General features: G+C 41.7%; 1 protein-coding gene across 3 annotated transcripts in view; it reads right to left on the bottom strand.

The window, feature by feature from the left end:
- Positions 1-751: 751 nt before the first annotated feature.
- CAPN7 (calpain 7) overlaps positions 752-15,933 on the bottom strand; it is a 43,932-nt gene continuing 28,750 nt past the window's right edge. For 2 of the 3 annotated variants that reach the window (XM_038388407.2, XM_043508957.1), the window contains 7 exons: positions 13,862-13,997; positions 13,172-13,247; positions 10,363-10,508; positions 8,338-8,400; positions 7,593-7,723; positions 5,829-5,921; positions 752-5,744 (listed from right to left, as the gene is read on the bottom strand). In XM_038388407.2, coding sequence (XP_038244335.1) covers positions 5,600-5,744; positions 5,829-5,921; positions 7,593-7,723; positions 8,338-8,400; positions 10,363-10,508; positions 13,172-13,247; positions 13,862-13,997 — 790 coding nt within the window. In that variant the 3' untranslated portion in view covers positions 752-5,599. The remainder of the gene's footprint in view (positions 5,745-5,828; positions 5,922-7,592; positions 7,724-8,337; positions 8,401-10,362; positions 10,509-13,171; positions 13,248-13,861; positions 13,998-15,933) is intronic. The other variant, XM_038388409.2, reaches the window with a different exon arrangement.

Raw genomic sequence — 15,933 nt, 5'->3', positions numbered from 1 at the left:
TAGCTAAACCAATTGTCTATTCTGCCTCTATTAGGTAAACAACCAAGCAATTAAGTGCTGAGTACCTGCTTTAGCAGACATGCCAACTCTCAAATGCACTTCCTTGTTTCCTTCTTCCCTTGGCATCAAATCCTTCCTACTATTAAAAGGTAAGTTACTACTTAAAGATCCAAAACACCTGCACTCTTGGAAAGTTTCTCATTTGTGCTGCACAGGACACCAAAACAGAGTTTTCCTTATTACCCAGGTTTCAGAGTAGCAGCCGTGTTAGTCTGTATTCTCAAAAAGAAAAGGAGTACTTGTGGCACCTTAGAGACTAACAAATTTATTAGAGCATAAGCTTTCGTGAGCTACAGCTCACTTCATCGCATCCGATGAAGTGAGCTGTAGCTCACGAAAGCTTATGCTCTAATAAATTTGTTAGTCTCTAAGGTGCCACAAGTACTCCTTTTCCTTATTACCCAGTGTACCTTCATGAAACTTCTAGGCAGATTCCAGTAGGGTGAGACATTACTAGCAGAAAGTATGTTCGGGGGTGATGCGGCCCAAGAAATTAGCAGCTGATACCCTGCAAACCTACAGCAGAAGGGCAAACTAAGTTTTAAAGAGTAAATATGTGGAAGGGCCTCTTTCTCTGGACACCTCGGCATTCAGCGGCTAACTCTACAATTGAGGTGTGTGTGCATAGCTTGCTTTGCTGTGTTCAGGCAGGCTTTGGGGAGTACAGACATTAGTAGAAGTGAAAATGCAGTTTCATAAATAATTGCTCTATTTTATTTTTAAAGTTTTTTTATAAATGCCAGTTCTGTATATCAAATACATAATGACAAATGGATATGAACAGATTACCATGAATACCAAAGGCGCAAGTTCTGTCGAGTTATGTTTCGTTAGACTGCTCAAAACGTCCTTTAATTTAATATTACACTAGCTGGCAGTGTGGTGTTGAAAGTATAAAAATAAGCCTTTGACATTTAAAGCATGTGTGGTAACAAGTTAGCAGCCTTTAAGTGAGATGCAATGTAAACAGCTTTACCACAGAATGGTGAATTGAGGGCTTCTCACTTTTTAAGCTTCTTCATACTTTTGGTAATATGCACTGAAAATTGGTACTCAGTGTATTTTTTTATCTTAAAATTTTTCAGAGGCTGTTCTGTGTTTCTGAAACTCTTCTGTATGTGGCATGTTCACCTTCAGGTACAGAAGCCTTAGGTATTTCTGCTGTACAAAATATGCATATCTTGTCAGACTGCATAAAAAAAATGTTAATTTCAAACATTTTGCTATGTGTAGGAGAAGTCTAACTTCTAATGGAGCCTCTCAGCTTTACTGTGTTTTAGAACCACATGGATGCTGCTAGTACTGTCCCTGAAAGGTAGCTACATGCATTGTTAGTCTTTCTGAACTCAGATGGATTAAGCAAGGATGATTAACCTAATAGCTTTTTAAAAACAGAAGGCCCAATTCTGGACCCCACGGAGGTAAAGCATGATGTCCTCAGCAGCTCTGAGGTAGGATTCATTAGCAAACTATGTAGAGTCTACAGTGCCTAAATTGAAGGGGAAAGTACAGAACATGCTAAATATCTTTTTGAAGGCTACTGAAAACGGCTCTTTGTAAGTATCCTTCCTCCCACTGTGTGCAACCCAGTAAACAGAATTATTCCTCCTCTTAGAGGATCAAAGTATCATTCCTTTTCTTTAAAAAGACATTTTTAGGGCAATTGGTTTGCATCTGGTGACTTATGCTCCTTGTACACACAATTCCTTAGCTGTAGCACCTTTTATGTACTAGAGCAGTGCTACTCAAAGTGGTGGTCCATGGACCGGTGCTGGTCTGCGCACACATTGGAAAAAAAAAAAAAAATCGCCGGTTCCCCACATAAGAGAGCTTGAGAAGCACTGTACTAGAGTAGTTCCAATCACCAGCTAGCTAAGTGCAGTACATACTAATGTGAATCTTTATAGTTCTATGCTTTAAAACAAATTTGAGTTGATACAGTTGCATGCAGTAGGGAAGTAGGAGTCTCGTATTTGACTATTTGTTGGAAATATAGCTAATTACAATGTGCAAATTCCAGCCCAGACTGTCTGATCCATCATTGTGTAGTAAGAAACTGCCTGCAAGCAACTTTACAGACATCTGTATATCCCTTTAAGTCAGTCTCCCATCTCTTCTGTAAGTGCTAGAATGGAGCATGCCAGAAGGATTACCTCAACATCTACAAATATTTTTAATACTAATGATCAGAATCTCTGAATGGCAGTAGGGGAGATTTAGCTGAGCAGTTTTGTTTTCCTGGCTGTGCAATAAAGTCATTTCCCAGTAACCTGTTTATATCTGATAAATCTCTCTAGAACTAGATTAAAAGATGCAATAGTCTGATTGCTTTTATTAGTAGTTGGGTAATCTGCTTTTCCTCTTTTGAAGAGGCTCCTTAAATGAAGTGTAAAAAGCAAGTCCTTCTGGCATAAAGCTAAGGCTAGCATACACAAAGCCAGCATATGCATCTATGCTACTGTCTGAGGTTCTGTGACTGAAAATTTCCTTGTGCTAAGGGGCTCCATGCCTAGAGAAGTAGGGTGATGTAAAATGGTTCTAAATGGTCAGAGCCCCAAGACTGCAATATTTTGAAAGGATTTTTAGAATATAACTGACTTTCATACTCTGCATACCTAGCCTTAAATATTAATGGATAGTCAAATTGTAATGCTTTGTTTTTGTAGCACTAGCACACTGCAGGCAGTTACAGCCAATCTACCCTTTGGTATTCTCTGAGTAGCATATCTTGCCCTGGCATCAGGGACAGTTATCAGCTTGTAATCTATGTAGAGATTGAAGATTTTGTTCCTTTATTTAATCTATACTAAATTCTATGAACTAGTACATGGAAGCTGAAACTCAAGCTTGTTCATGTCAAATTACTGATATAAAAGCCATTGAATTAGCTTGATGGTGATCAGAGGGAAAAGATTGACTGCCTGTACTGTATCAACTAAAAGAGGACGATGTAACAGGTGATTTGGGCAAATCAACTTACTATTTTGTTGACAGGGAATTAAGAAAAAAATTCACAACCTGCCAGCATGCCTTGTACAAAGTTTTGAAGGGGAAGGACTGGTAATTTAAAAAAATATTGGCCAATGTTTGTTTTTTAAAGTGCAAACAGCAGCAACACCCACAATTCAATCCCCTTAACTGTTCCTGGCCTGTAAAGCAGGGGTGGGCAAACTTTTTGGCTTGAGGGCCACATCTGGGTATGGAAATTGTATGGTGGGCTATGAATGCTCATGAAATTGGGGGTTGGTGTGTAGGCTCTGCAGTGGGGCCAGAAATGAGTTCAGGGTGTGGGCTCTGGGGTGGGGCTGGGACTAAGGGGTTCAGAGGGGAGTCGGGTGCAGGCTCTGGGCAGCACTTACCTCAAGCAGCGGCATGTCTCTCTCCAGCTCCGATGTAGAGGCACGGCAAGGTGGCTCTTTGCACCACCCGTGGTTCCTGGCCACTGGAAGCTGTAGGGGCAGCACTTGGGGCAGGGGCATTGCTTCAAGGAGCTGCACAAGCCCCAGACCCTGCTCCCTAGCAGGAGCATGAGGGCTGGATTAAAATGGCTGAAGGGCTGGATGTGGCCCCCAGGGCCATAGTTTGCCTACCCTTGCTGTAAATGGAGTAAGTGACCTAAACTGTAGCTGCAGTCCTTTGCATATACGAAGTTGTATGTGCACAATGAGGGCTGAAACCTTACCTACAACATATTTTAAACTGGACATTCAGCTTTGCATCTAAAGAGCCATCCTTCAAGCTAGCAGAGTCCACCTTGCAGAGCCCATAAAGATCAACTTCCTGCAGTTGAACATAATTTAGGCTACTTCCTCACACTCTCTTCTTTCCCCCCCAACCTCCCACTATCTGCAACTGGACAGCTCTTAAATCAATGGTTTTGTCCTATAGTACAACTTTTTATCTTACAACTTCCTTGCCAAGAAGATAAGCAGTGACTTAGTTACTGGCATAGATGCAGTGTGATGTAATTCCTAACCCAGATGGTCTTTCAGAAAACTGCAATTAAAAGGCACATCTTAATGTTTTTTTCCAAAACTACTTTCTCCTCAAAGCTGCTGTCTAACGAGAGGAGATTAAACAAAAAAAAGTGTCCCTGGGCTATTAAGGTACTAAATACATTTGCAGCAGCAAACTTTAATGGGGGAGAATCTTACTGCTTAATCTCCCCAAACTCGTGCACTGGTGCTCTCTTGGGGAAAAACCACCCAAAGTTGCTGGTGGGTTTGATTGATTGTTTTGAGTCTTGCTCCCCTCAATGTCAATGTTTTACCATTGATTCCAGTAGAAGTACGGTCAAAGGCTAGAAGTAGGATTGCCAATTTCAGCTGGATGTATTTCTGGAGGTTTCATCACATGACAACCTTTAATTAAAGATTAATTCCTGGACTATCGGTACCCTAAGCTGCAGATTTAGGGTCTCTTGGCTGGTTACAGTTTAAGAAGTTTCCTTCTCTAACTGAATGCTGCCGTAAGCAGTCTTCTGGCTGTAGTGCCGTAATGCCAGGGCTGCAGATGTGTGGTTTATTATAGAGAAGGGAGTAGCCTCTTATCTCTCCCATCATAACGCCACCCAGCCCTGCTCATGCAGAAATGATAGTTAAATAGCTAGTATTTAAACAACTTTTTGTTAAAGCTGATCAACAGCTCCTCTGGCTAACCTATTGAACTGCTGAAGCAGAATACGGGAGTGTTTTATTGCTTGTACAGTGTGCTCCCTGTTAGGGGCTCTTATCTGAGTACAACTTGACTTTCTCCCGCTAAAACCATCTGAGTAAGGGGCAATATAAACAATTGTGCTTTTTAAACATCCAGAACAGCACCCGCTGCCTTTTACTTCATTATTCCTGTGGGCTCTAAATCAGTGGTTCTCAAACATTTGTACTAGTGCCCCCTTTCACATAGCAAGCCTCTGTGTACGACTTCCCCCTTTTAAAGTAAAAACACTTTAACACCATTATAAATGCTAGAGGCAAAGTAAGGTTTGGGGTAGAGGCTGACAGTGCAAGACCCCCCCATGTAATAGCCTCATGCTCCCTGAGTGGTCCCAACCCCCAGTTTGAGAACCCCTGCTCTAAACACACACAGACCCCTTCCCTTTTCTCTACAATGTTTGCTTAACTTTTACAGTAATGATTGTTAGAACTAAGCTACCGGGGGGAAGGGGAGAAGAAGAGAAAGAGAGGAAAGACTTCAAAACTTGATGAGGTGTAAGGTGCCAAACTGCAGTAAGCTAAGGCCTGCCATTGATTAAGAAGATTTACATTCACACATTTCAAACAAAAATTTACCATCAAATGGAATTTCTGAAGCGCCCTCTCACCCTAATGGCTGCACAGCAAAAAGCATGAGTAAACTCTGAAGTGGCTAATGCAGTGAGATTGGTGGCCCAGGCCCTGGGCTATTACTTTTTCCAGGTAGAGTGCAGTTTTATGCATCTTGTGTCAATGGTTGGGGGATACATTTCCCCAGTGTGTTCAGGAGATGGCACTGCTCTAGGTCTTGACTTCTTCCCTCGAGAGTAATATAGAGACTTGCCACCTCATTGCAATTGTGATGTCTTAAGAGGGGAAGCACTATTAAAGTCCAAGAAGAAAGGACCCTCTTGCTGAGGCAGGAACGTGCTGGGAATAATATTGTAAACTCCAGCTGGTACATTCTCCACCTCCATGTAGCAAAATCCACATCTGATTAAAAAAATACAATGCCAGCTTAATAAGGTGCATTTAAGGGAGAAAGAAAAAATGAATAGATAATCAAATGAACATTACCTGTAGTCACCACTGCTCTTCTTCTGAAAGCCAGAGAGACCAGGATCTCCTACTGTAGAGACTGTGACAAGTTCAAACCCCACACTGTACTGCCTACATGTAAAGATAGGTTTCATTACCCTTACTTTAAATGTCAAATAGAAGATTTACCAAATTAAAGTTGAGCTATAACTGGAAGACATCTGCAAGCACCTAGCACATCTGCAAGTTATTTCTGTTCTTAATTAGAGCAAGGCTATTTTTGCCACTTAAGTACCCTTGTCAACACTTGCATTCAGAAACTGACACAAATTTAATATTTGGCTGCAAAAAAGCTTTCAGTCCAAGAACTGAAATAGGTGGGAGATGCCAGTTGGGCTGCACACATCCACTACACTAAGGGGGTTATGCTTGTGGTTGTATAGACCAGTGCATGTGCTGAACGAATAGCCGAGACCACAGAACACATTAAGTTACATGTGTCCAGATTTCACTGACTTCCATGGAATTTTCCAAGTTGCATCTCTGTGACTGAGGACAAGGTGGCTCCACACATCAGAGGAGGTTCATACCTCTTCCCCTTCAACCTGGAATCAAATCTCAAGGAGCAGGGGCGCCACAAGGAAAGTGCTGAGTTACTGTTGCAGCAGGCTAGTGACAGGTAACTAACCTAGTCTTGCCTACATGAAACTGCTTCTACAGATCCTCATTTTTGGAGAGAGCAAGTGTTGCTTATGTACCCTGAAGAAGCATGAATGAGTGCTTTCCCAAAACCAACACCTACCTACTTGCCTGCCTCCTTATAATACTGTTCAGTGACTAGACACGGACCCTCTAGTGTCAGTTAGAAACCATGCATAGATGCTCGCTACTGGGGCTCTGCTAGAAAGTGACAGTGGGGGCCAGGAGGCTTGCCACTCACTGCTTCACCTGTTAATGAGTGAAGGCATGAACACAGTCTCTGATGGGATTTTAGGCAGAGGTCCTAACATGACTATGAAGAGTCACTGGAATTGCATTGGTTGTAAGGGTTGTAGCCTCAGTGTCTATTATCTGCCTTCCCAAATTCCTCCTATAGTTTTAATGGCAGGAGTTGTTCTTAGAAAATAGATGCAGTACGGGGGATGCACAATTACCATGTGCTACCTCAGAGCGGAGTACATTTCAGTGATGGGCAAACGCCCCATGCAGCTTTCAGGATGAATGGTGCTCTAGTGTTCTACACATGCCTCCCTCAATGCATGCAGCTCAATGGTGGTGACAGTGTGGACTGGCACAGCCTTAGAGTACAAACAGAATATGAGCTGTAGCCTGCCATCCTGAGAGAGCACATCTTCTGTCACACCTGCAAGGGTAAGGGGAGGTCCTCCTGCATGTTGACTACTGCAGGGGTGAAGGGGCCACAGGCATGGCTAGCCATCCTAAGGGCCATGCCATGGCAAGGAAGGCCCCCTGTGTCATGCAAGGCACAGCTGTGGTCTGAACCCTAGCCAGCAGATAGAAAGGGGATTCTGGCATAGGGGGAGAATTCAAGAGGGAAAGATGAGTTAGCCTTAACAGAAAAAATGAGTCACTGTTTAACAGCTGCGTGGAGAGGGGAAGCTGCTTGAGAAACATGAGAATGAAGGGGAAAACCAGTAATGAAGATTGGTTCAGCTGGAAATTAAGTGGCCTTTAAAGTTAAAGTTTGTTCTGACAGGTTAAGTAAAAAAAAAATAAAATGTACACTTGATCTGTATCTCATGTTCTAACTGTACTGATACACAGCATTTATTCTTCACAAACCTTGGTCCTCTTAGTTCAATTAGCAGTGGCCCAGTCTTCTCCAGCTGAAATTGGTAAATGGGGTTGTTTTTGTAGGAATCTCTGAAGTTTCCACAGCCTCCAGCACTATGACCTTTCCACTGCCCATTAACCTGACAAGAAACAAAACAGATGGTGCCTTTTTATTACAGGCAGATCTTGCTTTCTCTCTCTCTCTAGTTTCAATACAGAGAAATAAAAAAGTGAAGTCCTGGATTCTTCTCACTTCAGCTGACTACTTGTGTAACTCCATTAATTTCAATAGTTACTCCTGATTTATAGCAGCATAGATAAGATCAGAATTATTTTCAGTGTTTGTTTTAAAAAAAAAATTCAACAAATATTAAAGCTATTTAGAGCAAAGCCTCAGACCCCTTCTCATTTGGATTAAACAATTCAGTATCTATCTTTTCCTTGATCATATTCAGGCCACTACCTTCTAGTCCTAACAACCCAAAAAGAGCAAGAGTTTCTGGATATAGCTAAAAAATGAAGCTCACAAGTTATTCCAATCACACTACTGTAGAGGATTCACAATACAGACATTCTAAGTAAAAGCATACATTTGTGTTTCATCAAGAGGCTCATTTTGCATGGAAAAACAAACAAAATAATTCGAAATTAACTAATACAAAATTATATAAAAACCCCAGAGACAGAGAATTCCACATGCCCACAGCAGAACAACAAGCAGCACTGATTTATGGAAGAAAATCCAATTTCTTACCCGTCTGGAGATGTTGTATGGGGTAGGGATCTTGGTAAAGGTAAACTTGCACACTGAATACACCTAGATTGTGGAAGAAGAATTCAGTCACACAAACCAACCAAGCATGTACAGTGTGAAGCCATGACCAAATATCATTATGGGGAAAAAGTGGCTTTATGTGCACAGCAACTTTGGAGATTTCGAGTCCCCATCGTCTCTGATAGGTAAAAGATGCAGACGGACATCGGAGATCAGCTATAGCGGTCAATATATAGTGGTCTATACAAATATAGAGAACATCCCCTATTCCTCTTCCTTGCACCGGGGAAAAAAACAGATCCTTCGAACCTTACTAATGGTTGGAGGGCACAGAGTATATCCGAAATCATGGGCACCCGTACTCCTTTCAACTATTAAGCCCTAGTCCCTTTACCAAAGCAAACTGTGAACACGTACAGTAGTGCTTTAATATGCTCTCTGATACTTAACACAGGATAGCACAGTGCATGCTCCCCTAAAGCTCCAGCTAGCCACTCAATGTGTTTAGCGTGCAGAGCAGAGGGACACCAAGCAGATTATGTATGGACAGGAAAAGGCTGGTGACATTAAATGAGAACCAGAAACACTTTCTGCCCAGTGAGTACTGGGAAGCAGCAGATACCACCCAGAATAACATGCCTGTCAAAGTTTGTGTATTTGAAATGTAAAGTCACCATGGGGTGACTGGGGCTACAGTGCTTAGGCTCCAACCATTATCCTCCACTGCCCTCCCTTCCCCCAGAATGCTTTTGGGTGGGGATTGAGATTAATATTTGAGTAGTGAAATAAGGGGCAGTTGTTTGCTCTGAACTATGTCCTTCTCACAATACTTTGTTGAGAATGCAGCTCATTTCTCATTGTTTGTGAGCAGCCTAGTCATTTTAAATGCAGAGCTCAACACAGGTGCAAAACAGCAACAGTGGAGTCTTCCATTTCCACCAGTGCTTGTCAAAGCGGCCTGCAGTGAAGTCTAATAGGCCAGAGGTGCACTGGGGCAAGCACGACTGAACTGCATCCAATGCCGTGTCACATTTCTATAGTGTAAAGAATGTAGGGGGAGAGGGTATGAACGGTCTTATTTTCTGTAGTGGCAAAGGAAATGCAAAACACATTAGCATGGGATTTGTCAGTTACACGATGACCTTTCATTCTGATTACTGTGTATGTGAGGATTTAGGGAAGAAAATACTTTAAACCATCTTTACTGAAATACGAAGTGGATGAAGGCTGGGTAGTGCAATGATGAGCTAGTGCTAGAGCACCTGGAAGCAGATGTTCAATTTTAGCTGAGGGAAATAAAACAAAAATTCTTTCATCTTTTTAACCTAGTCCTATTATAAAATTATGATCTAGAGAGGTTCTGGACTGCGGTAATGTAACAAAGCACTGCATGCAAGAACTGACTCTATATTGCCCTCACTAGATGGAGATGCATATATGAGTATGTCTACACAGCAGTTGGAGGTATGATTCCCAGCTCAGCACGACATACACACTATAGCTCAGCTAACGATAAAAATAGCAGCGTGGCCAGAGAGGTTGGCAGTGGCCCAGGTTAGCCACCTGCATAGTCCCACCTGACCCCCTGGATATGTTCTCGGGCAGCTAGCTTGTGTTGCTGCCTGTGCCATCATGGCCACTCTGCTATTTTTAGCATCTTAACTCAAGCTGAGCTAGTGCATCCGTCTGTCTGAGCTGGAAATCTCACCTCTTAGCTGCGATCTAGACATGCACTAAGGCACTTACCTACACGGTGCTTCCGTTTCTCCAGTGTGTCCCATCCATGATTCCCATCTTCCCCCGAGCCCTTCCAAAAACACAACTATATTCATCTAAAAATAAATACTTTGAAATACAGGGCAATCAACTTAAAAACGGTCCCCAGGATCAACAGACACTTCCCATCACTCTTACCAATGGGATGGATTTTCTCTTTGCTATGTTTTCCCACTGAATTCAAATACTCCACTTTTAATATGATTGTAGTTTCTCTATAGTACATACCCTGAGAGTATAGTGGATCGTGTTCTGTTTCTCATACTGGGACACCACCAGTGTAAACGTATGGGACCCTGGAGAGGTCAGCGCTATCTTGGTCAGATAGTGGGGACTGTTGATACGAATCCCATCAATATATGGGGCAGGATCAGCTGGAAAGAAAGAGATGCATGTTTCCTCACCATCAAAAAAACCCCAGCACTGGTGAAAATCTCTATCCATTCTGTCTCATCACTGGGCTTTATGCTAGGAAAGTCATTCTGCTGGCACCAAGCTGGTGACACAAGAATACAAGCTACATTCAGACTAGCTAATGGTAAAAATAATATCTTCAACTTTCACTAATGAAACACTCAAAAGGCTTTCAAGAGCAACTCCAACCAGTGTTTGGAAATTTGGTATGATATGGCATCCACTCATTGTGCCATAGATACCTTTTCAAGATGCATTAGGAAATGCAACCTAATGCCCTTTTCTTGCATTATAGGCCTCATCCAACTTCCAGTGACTTCAATGGGAGTGGATCAGGCCCAATAACTGTACTCTAGAGAGAGTTCTACTGTGATTTTAAGTAGACATTTTAAATAAGACCCAGAATCTTAAATTAAAATATATTTGAGGGGAAGAGACCCTCTCAAACTTTTTCCTGTAATGAATTCCTTATGGAGGCTCCCTGCTAGGCTGGCAAGGCAAGTTCAGGAATAAAAAGACAGGATCTGGACTGTGGAAGCGTCCAAAGCTTTTAAGAGTGAAGCTTCTTAACATGCTATATTTTCTCTTTTTCAATTCCCCTTTTCCCCCTACCCCCACTCTCCTAGAAGAGAGGACACAGTACATTTCTAACTTTGCAACTGTAGACATTCCACTATCAACCCACACAGTTGCAGTCTAAATGTTTGCTTTATTATAGCTACATAATACAGTGACATAATCTGACAGATAATGCTTAAGAACCTTTCAGGAATATTCAGCCTCTTACAGGGACCTTGTTCTTTTCAGGATTGTTTCTGTTCCACTGAAATCATTGGGAATCTAGTCACTGACTTCAATAGGTCCATGATCAGGCCCTTCATTCTCTTGACAAGGGACTCTGTTCTTTTTAACTGGGGGGGAGTTGGGGGGAAGGGAAAGGGATTAACAGAAAACAAATTGAAGCTTAGCACTGGGAAATCCACCTCTCCATGCCAAAGGATTAAACTGTATTTTAACAGACGGGTGAAGTAATATTGCAGCTTTACAAATCTGTTGCAATTCCCAGTTTCAGCGGAAAGTGTTTTAAAACACTTTGATGAATCTGTCAGTTTGAAAGCTCCATTAAAAAAACTGGGCCATAAAACAAAAACTGGATAGATCATGTGTTGAAAGTAAGAGGTCAAACAGCCTCTTTGGAAAATCCCTCGTAGATCTTTCAGACACAGATTAAAGCTTCAGTTCCTCCAATGTACAAATGCACTGACACTCGGTGAGAATATTTGTTGGTCTAACACGCCATGCAAGTGCTGCTGCTAGTGCTGGTCATATCAGAAGCATGTCTCTGATACAGCAGGAAGGAACACAAACATTTTTAATGAGATCAGCTCTTGCAAAAATGGATGACAATCTGCCTAGGTCCCAAAGGACCTTCACTGCAGAAACATTGCCTGGAATCAAAGAGGAACTCATTGGCAGAGTTCACTGAGCAAGCTGGCAGATGATGGGCTCTGCCCTTATTAACAACTGCTGCAATAAAACCAAAAAGGTAGTCTAAGTATAATTAACCTTTCCCCTACAGGGAATGAAAAGCCACCAGCAACCCAACCTCAAACCCAGTTTTACACAGGGAGCTGCCTGGCTGTAACCCACAATGGGGCTTAGTCCCGATTGCGTTAGACTGTTTTCACTGCAACAAGAGGTGAGGTTTGTACATTGAGATCACTAGCTTGATGTCAGTGGAGATGAGGCACAGGTAGTTTGTACCTTGAAGTAGCAAATCAAGATCAACTTTATACCCTCCCACCTGGGTTTGACCTTGACTTGCTGTATCAACGTGAAAACTACCTGTGCCTCATCGGCTCTAGGATTTTAGTTAGCTATTTTGATACAGAAACCCCACCTATTATTGCAATGAAGACAAAGCCTTACAAATAGTCCCACTGACTTCAAACCAAGCAGGATTTAGCCCATAGTGACCAGGGCCAAGGCATTCAATTTTGGGAGGCTAAAGTTCGGCAATGAAAATCAACAGTTAAACACTTCACCCTTAACTCAGTAAAGCACTGAAACGTGCCTATCTCTAAGTACATCCTTAGGTATAGATTTAAGTGCTTTCCCGAATTGGATCTTTAAATAAAAGGCATTTATCAGCGGGTGCTGAGCACCCACAACTTCCACTCAATGCAAATAGCCATAAAAAAGTTCCACTTCTTCCTGTTTTTTATCCAACAAAAGTAGGGAATGATTGTGCCTTTAGATAATCAAGAGCACGTTGTCTCTTCCCTTTTAACATTCACTACCCTCTGTCTGTGCAGGCACAGAAGCTGGTTTTACAAGAGAAATAGATATAAAAACTGTGCCTGTTTAAGTGGCAATGGATTTCTGTATGTCTGAGGGCAGGACTCTTAGGTCTCTCCGCAATGGAAGTAGGCCAAAGTATACATTGAGACTTTACTGGTTGGTCAATCAGAGCCCAACTGACCACACTGAAGTCTGAATCCTCCCTCCCCCCTTCAGACTTGGGGTTTCCCATTCATGGATGACTCTAACCAGCTTCTTAAAAAAATTAGCAAGTCTTCATCCACTCATGAGCATCACTTTGACATCTAAAAAACACACGTACTTGGATAGTAAACTTTTTTCCCATCAGTCTTGTACACAACCATTGTGATGAATTCCCGATTGCGTGCGAAGTCATCCTAAAAAGATATTATTAAAATGAGTAGAACACAGATCCAAAACTACTACTAATGCATTGTGTAATTCAAATTAATATTCCATTGCTGCTTTTTTATTAACAATGTAGCTTGATTTGGCATTTATATTTACTGAGATGCCTATTCCAGCTCCCACGGAAGCCAGTAAAGAATTTGCCAAGGACTTCACTGAGAACAGATCAGGCCTCTAGCATATTGCTCTTAGGCCTGATTAGGGATGGATTTACTAGTGATGGAAAAAATCCTTCTATAGCTGTAACACATATCTACACTACAGTGTGACAGCTTGGAGGAGGAGAAATAATTTCACGACAAGTTTATCTAAAATATATGAATAAAAACTGTTAGAGAGATTACATACATCTTACCATAATGAACTAATTAAACACCATGATTAGGGCAGAACAGAAGCTGTATGACATACACTTATGTACCATGATTTGAATTCCCCACTACTTCTGCAGTTGAAAAACACACACAGTGAGGTTCACTAAGATCTAGAGAATCAGACAATCTTGTACCCAGATATGACTATATTCTCAATTATAATAAATCTGCAGGAAAAATAATATTATATCAGAAGAATAATGTAATACCTTGTCTGTAATGTGTCTGCTGAGCAGAACCCAGACAGCAGCTCCACCTTGTGGACATTGTACTTCCAGTCTGTACTGTGGATTATTAGCCAGGCTGTAAGCATCTTTCACTGGGCCTTGTTTTGCATCCCAAGTACTAAAATTAGTAATAAGAAATTGATGAATAAGATACTAATTCATATTTCTAAAAGTAACTGCAAATCCTGCACAGAAGTGATAGTTTTCCTTGAGTAGTAAGTAACAAAAGCTAAATTATTTCCCACTGAAACCTGCATAACTTCTAGCCATAAGCATGACAATGGTTACAAAGCACAGCTGTGTGAGAAACACTATCCAACACTTTCTTTTACAGATAGCTGTATTGCAGTACAAATGCCGAATAGGAAGAGTGCGGTGAATAAGATGACCATGCACAACACACTATAAAAGCTAAAACCATGATTTAGGATACACCCACAGGATAATGAGTTATTGCCATGTATGGCATAAACGCTGGCATGTGGAAGGGAACCTGTGCTGTCTGTAATTGTAAGACTGTTTAAAAGCTATTAAAATATGGTTAGATCCAAAATCTACACACATTGGTCTCTCCCATTTTATACACAGAGGGGGCGTTTTAGTTTTAATTAGCAGCTCCACCTTTGGACCAGCAGTAGCTTGAATCATAATTTCAAAGCTTTCACACCACCTTGTGTGTTGCCTGGAGGAGGATGCTTGATGTGAATAACAGAAGGGGATTAATGCTTCACTAAAAAGCCTAGAACACTGTGGGGATGAACATGGGGATACAGGCTCTTTTCTTGTCTAGAATTTTCCATTTTATTCAGATGTGATCCACGGAATGCTGCATCATCAACTAGCAAGTCCCAATTATTACCGTTACACCTTTATGGTAATGGCCACTACGTGCTTTCCTGACAGAGGAGGAATGTCCCCAACAATAGAAGGACAGCCAGACACTTGGGAAATTGGAAACAGTGTTTTCCTTTCTTTTTTACTTAATATACAAATTAAAGAGTCTCACTGTAGGCAGCACACTAGAAGTGGGTCTTCAAGACTGAATTAAATGTGGATACAGCAAGAGCCTTTGCAAAAAAGTTGTACCATGCACAGTCAGTGAGTGGCACAGACGAAGGCATGAAGGGGTTTGTGTAAATCTGATACATGGGCCAACAGGGTGAGAACATTGGCAATGTGGAGGTGGCAACACAAAGTGAGAGGAGTTCAGAGCAGTAAGGAGTGACAGAGTTACACACAGCTTAGAAGGGAGCGACAGGAAGCCAGAATTTGATGTGACAGGGAGCCAGCGAAGGGATTTAGGTGGGGGGTGAGGTGATCAAATCAATGGACAAGGAAGATGACTTATGACAGTGAATGCTGAAATACAAAGTTATGGTTAAGGTCATGGGACTCCTCCATCCCAAGTTAATAATTTCAGTGATTTTTAAAAGTGCAAATATTCTCAGTTTATCTGGGAAAGACTGCATGCATTGCACAAGCTACAGACTAACATCCCAGGAACATGGGATAAGTAAAAGTAACTGCCCTATTCTTCATCAACCTCAGCAGACTACATTAACTCCTCGCTTAATGTTCTATTTATGTTCTTGAAAAATGCTACTTTAAGTGAAATGTTAAGCGAATCCAATTTCTCCGTAAGTTAATGTAAATGTAATGCAAGTTTCAGGCAAATTTTTTTTAGCTAGACAAAAGATATATACACACACACACACACACAAAGTTTTAAATAAACAATTTAAATACCCTACACAGCAATGATTATTGTGAAGCTTGGTTGAGGTGGTGAAGTCAGAGGGTGGGATATTTCCCAAGGGATGCCTGACTGTTAAATGATGAACTAGCACTCAGCAGAGCCCTTAAAGGTTAACACGTTGTTAATGTAGCCTCACACTCTACAAGGCAGCATGAATGGAGGGAGGGGAGACAGCATGGCAGACAGAGAGAGACACACCGTGTGTGCGTGCATGTGCGAGAGAGAGAGAGAGAGAGAGAGAGAGAGAGAGAGAGGGGGGGGGCATGTATTGCCCATTTAAGGATGCTGGCCACTCTAA

Source organism: Dermochelys coriacea, chromosome 2, assembly GCF_009764565.3.
Source record: "Dermochelys coriacea isolate rDerCor1 chromosome 2, rDerCor1.pri.v4, whole genome shotgun sequence".
Lineage (NCBI taxonomy): Eukaryota > Metazoa > Chordata > Testudines > Dermochelyidae > Dermochelys > Dermochelys coriacea.
Note: the sequence above shows the minus strand (reverse complement) of the source record. Positions and strands in the feature narration are given on the sequence as shown.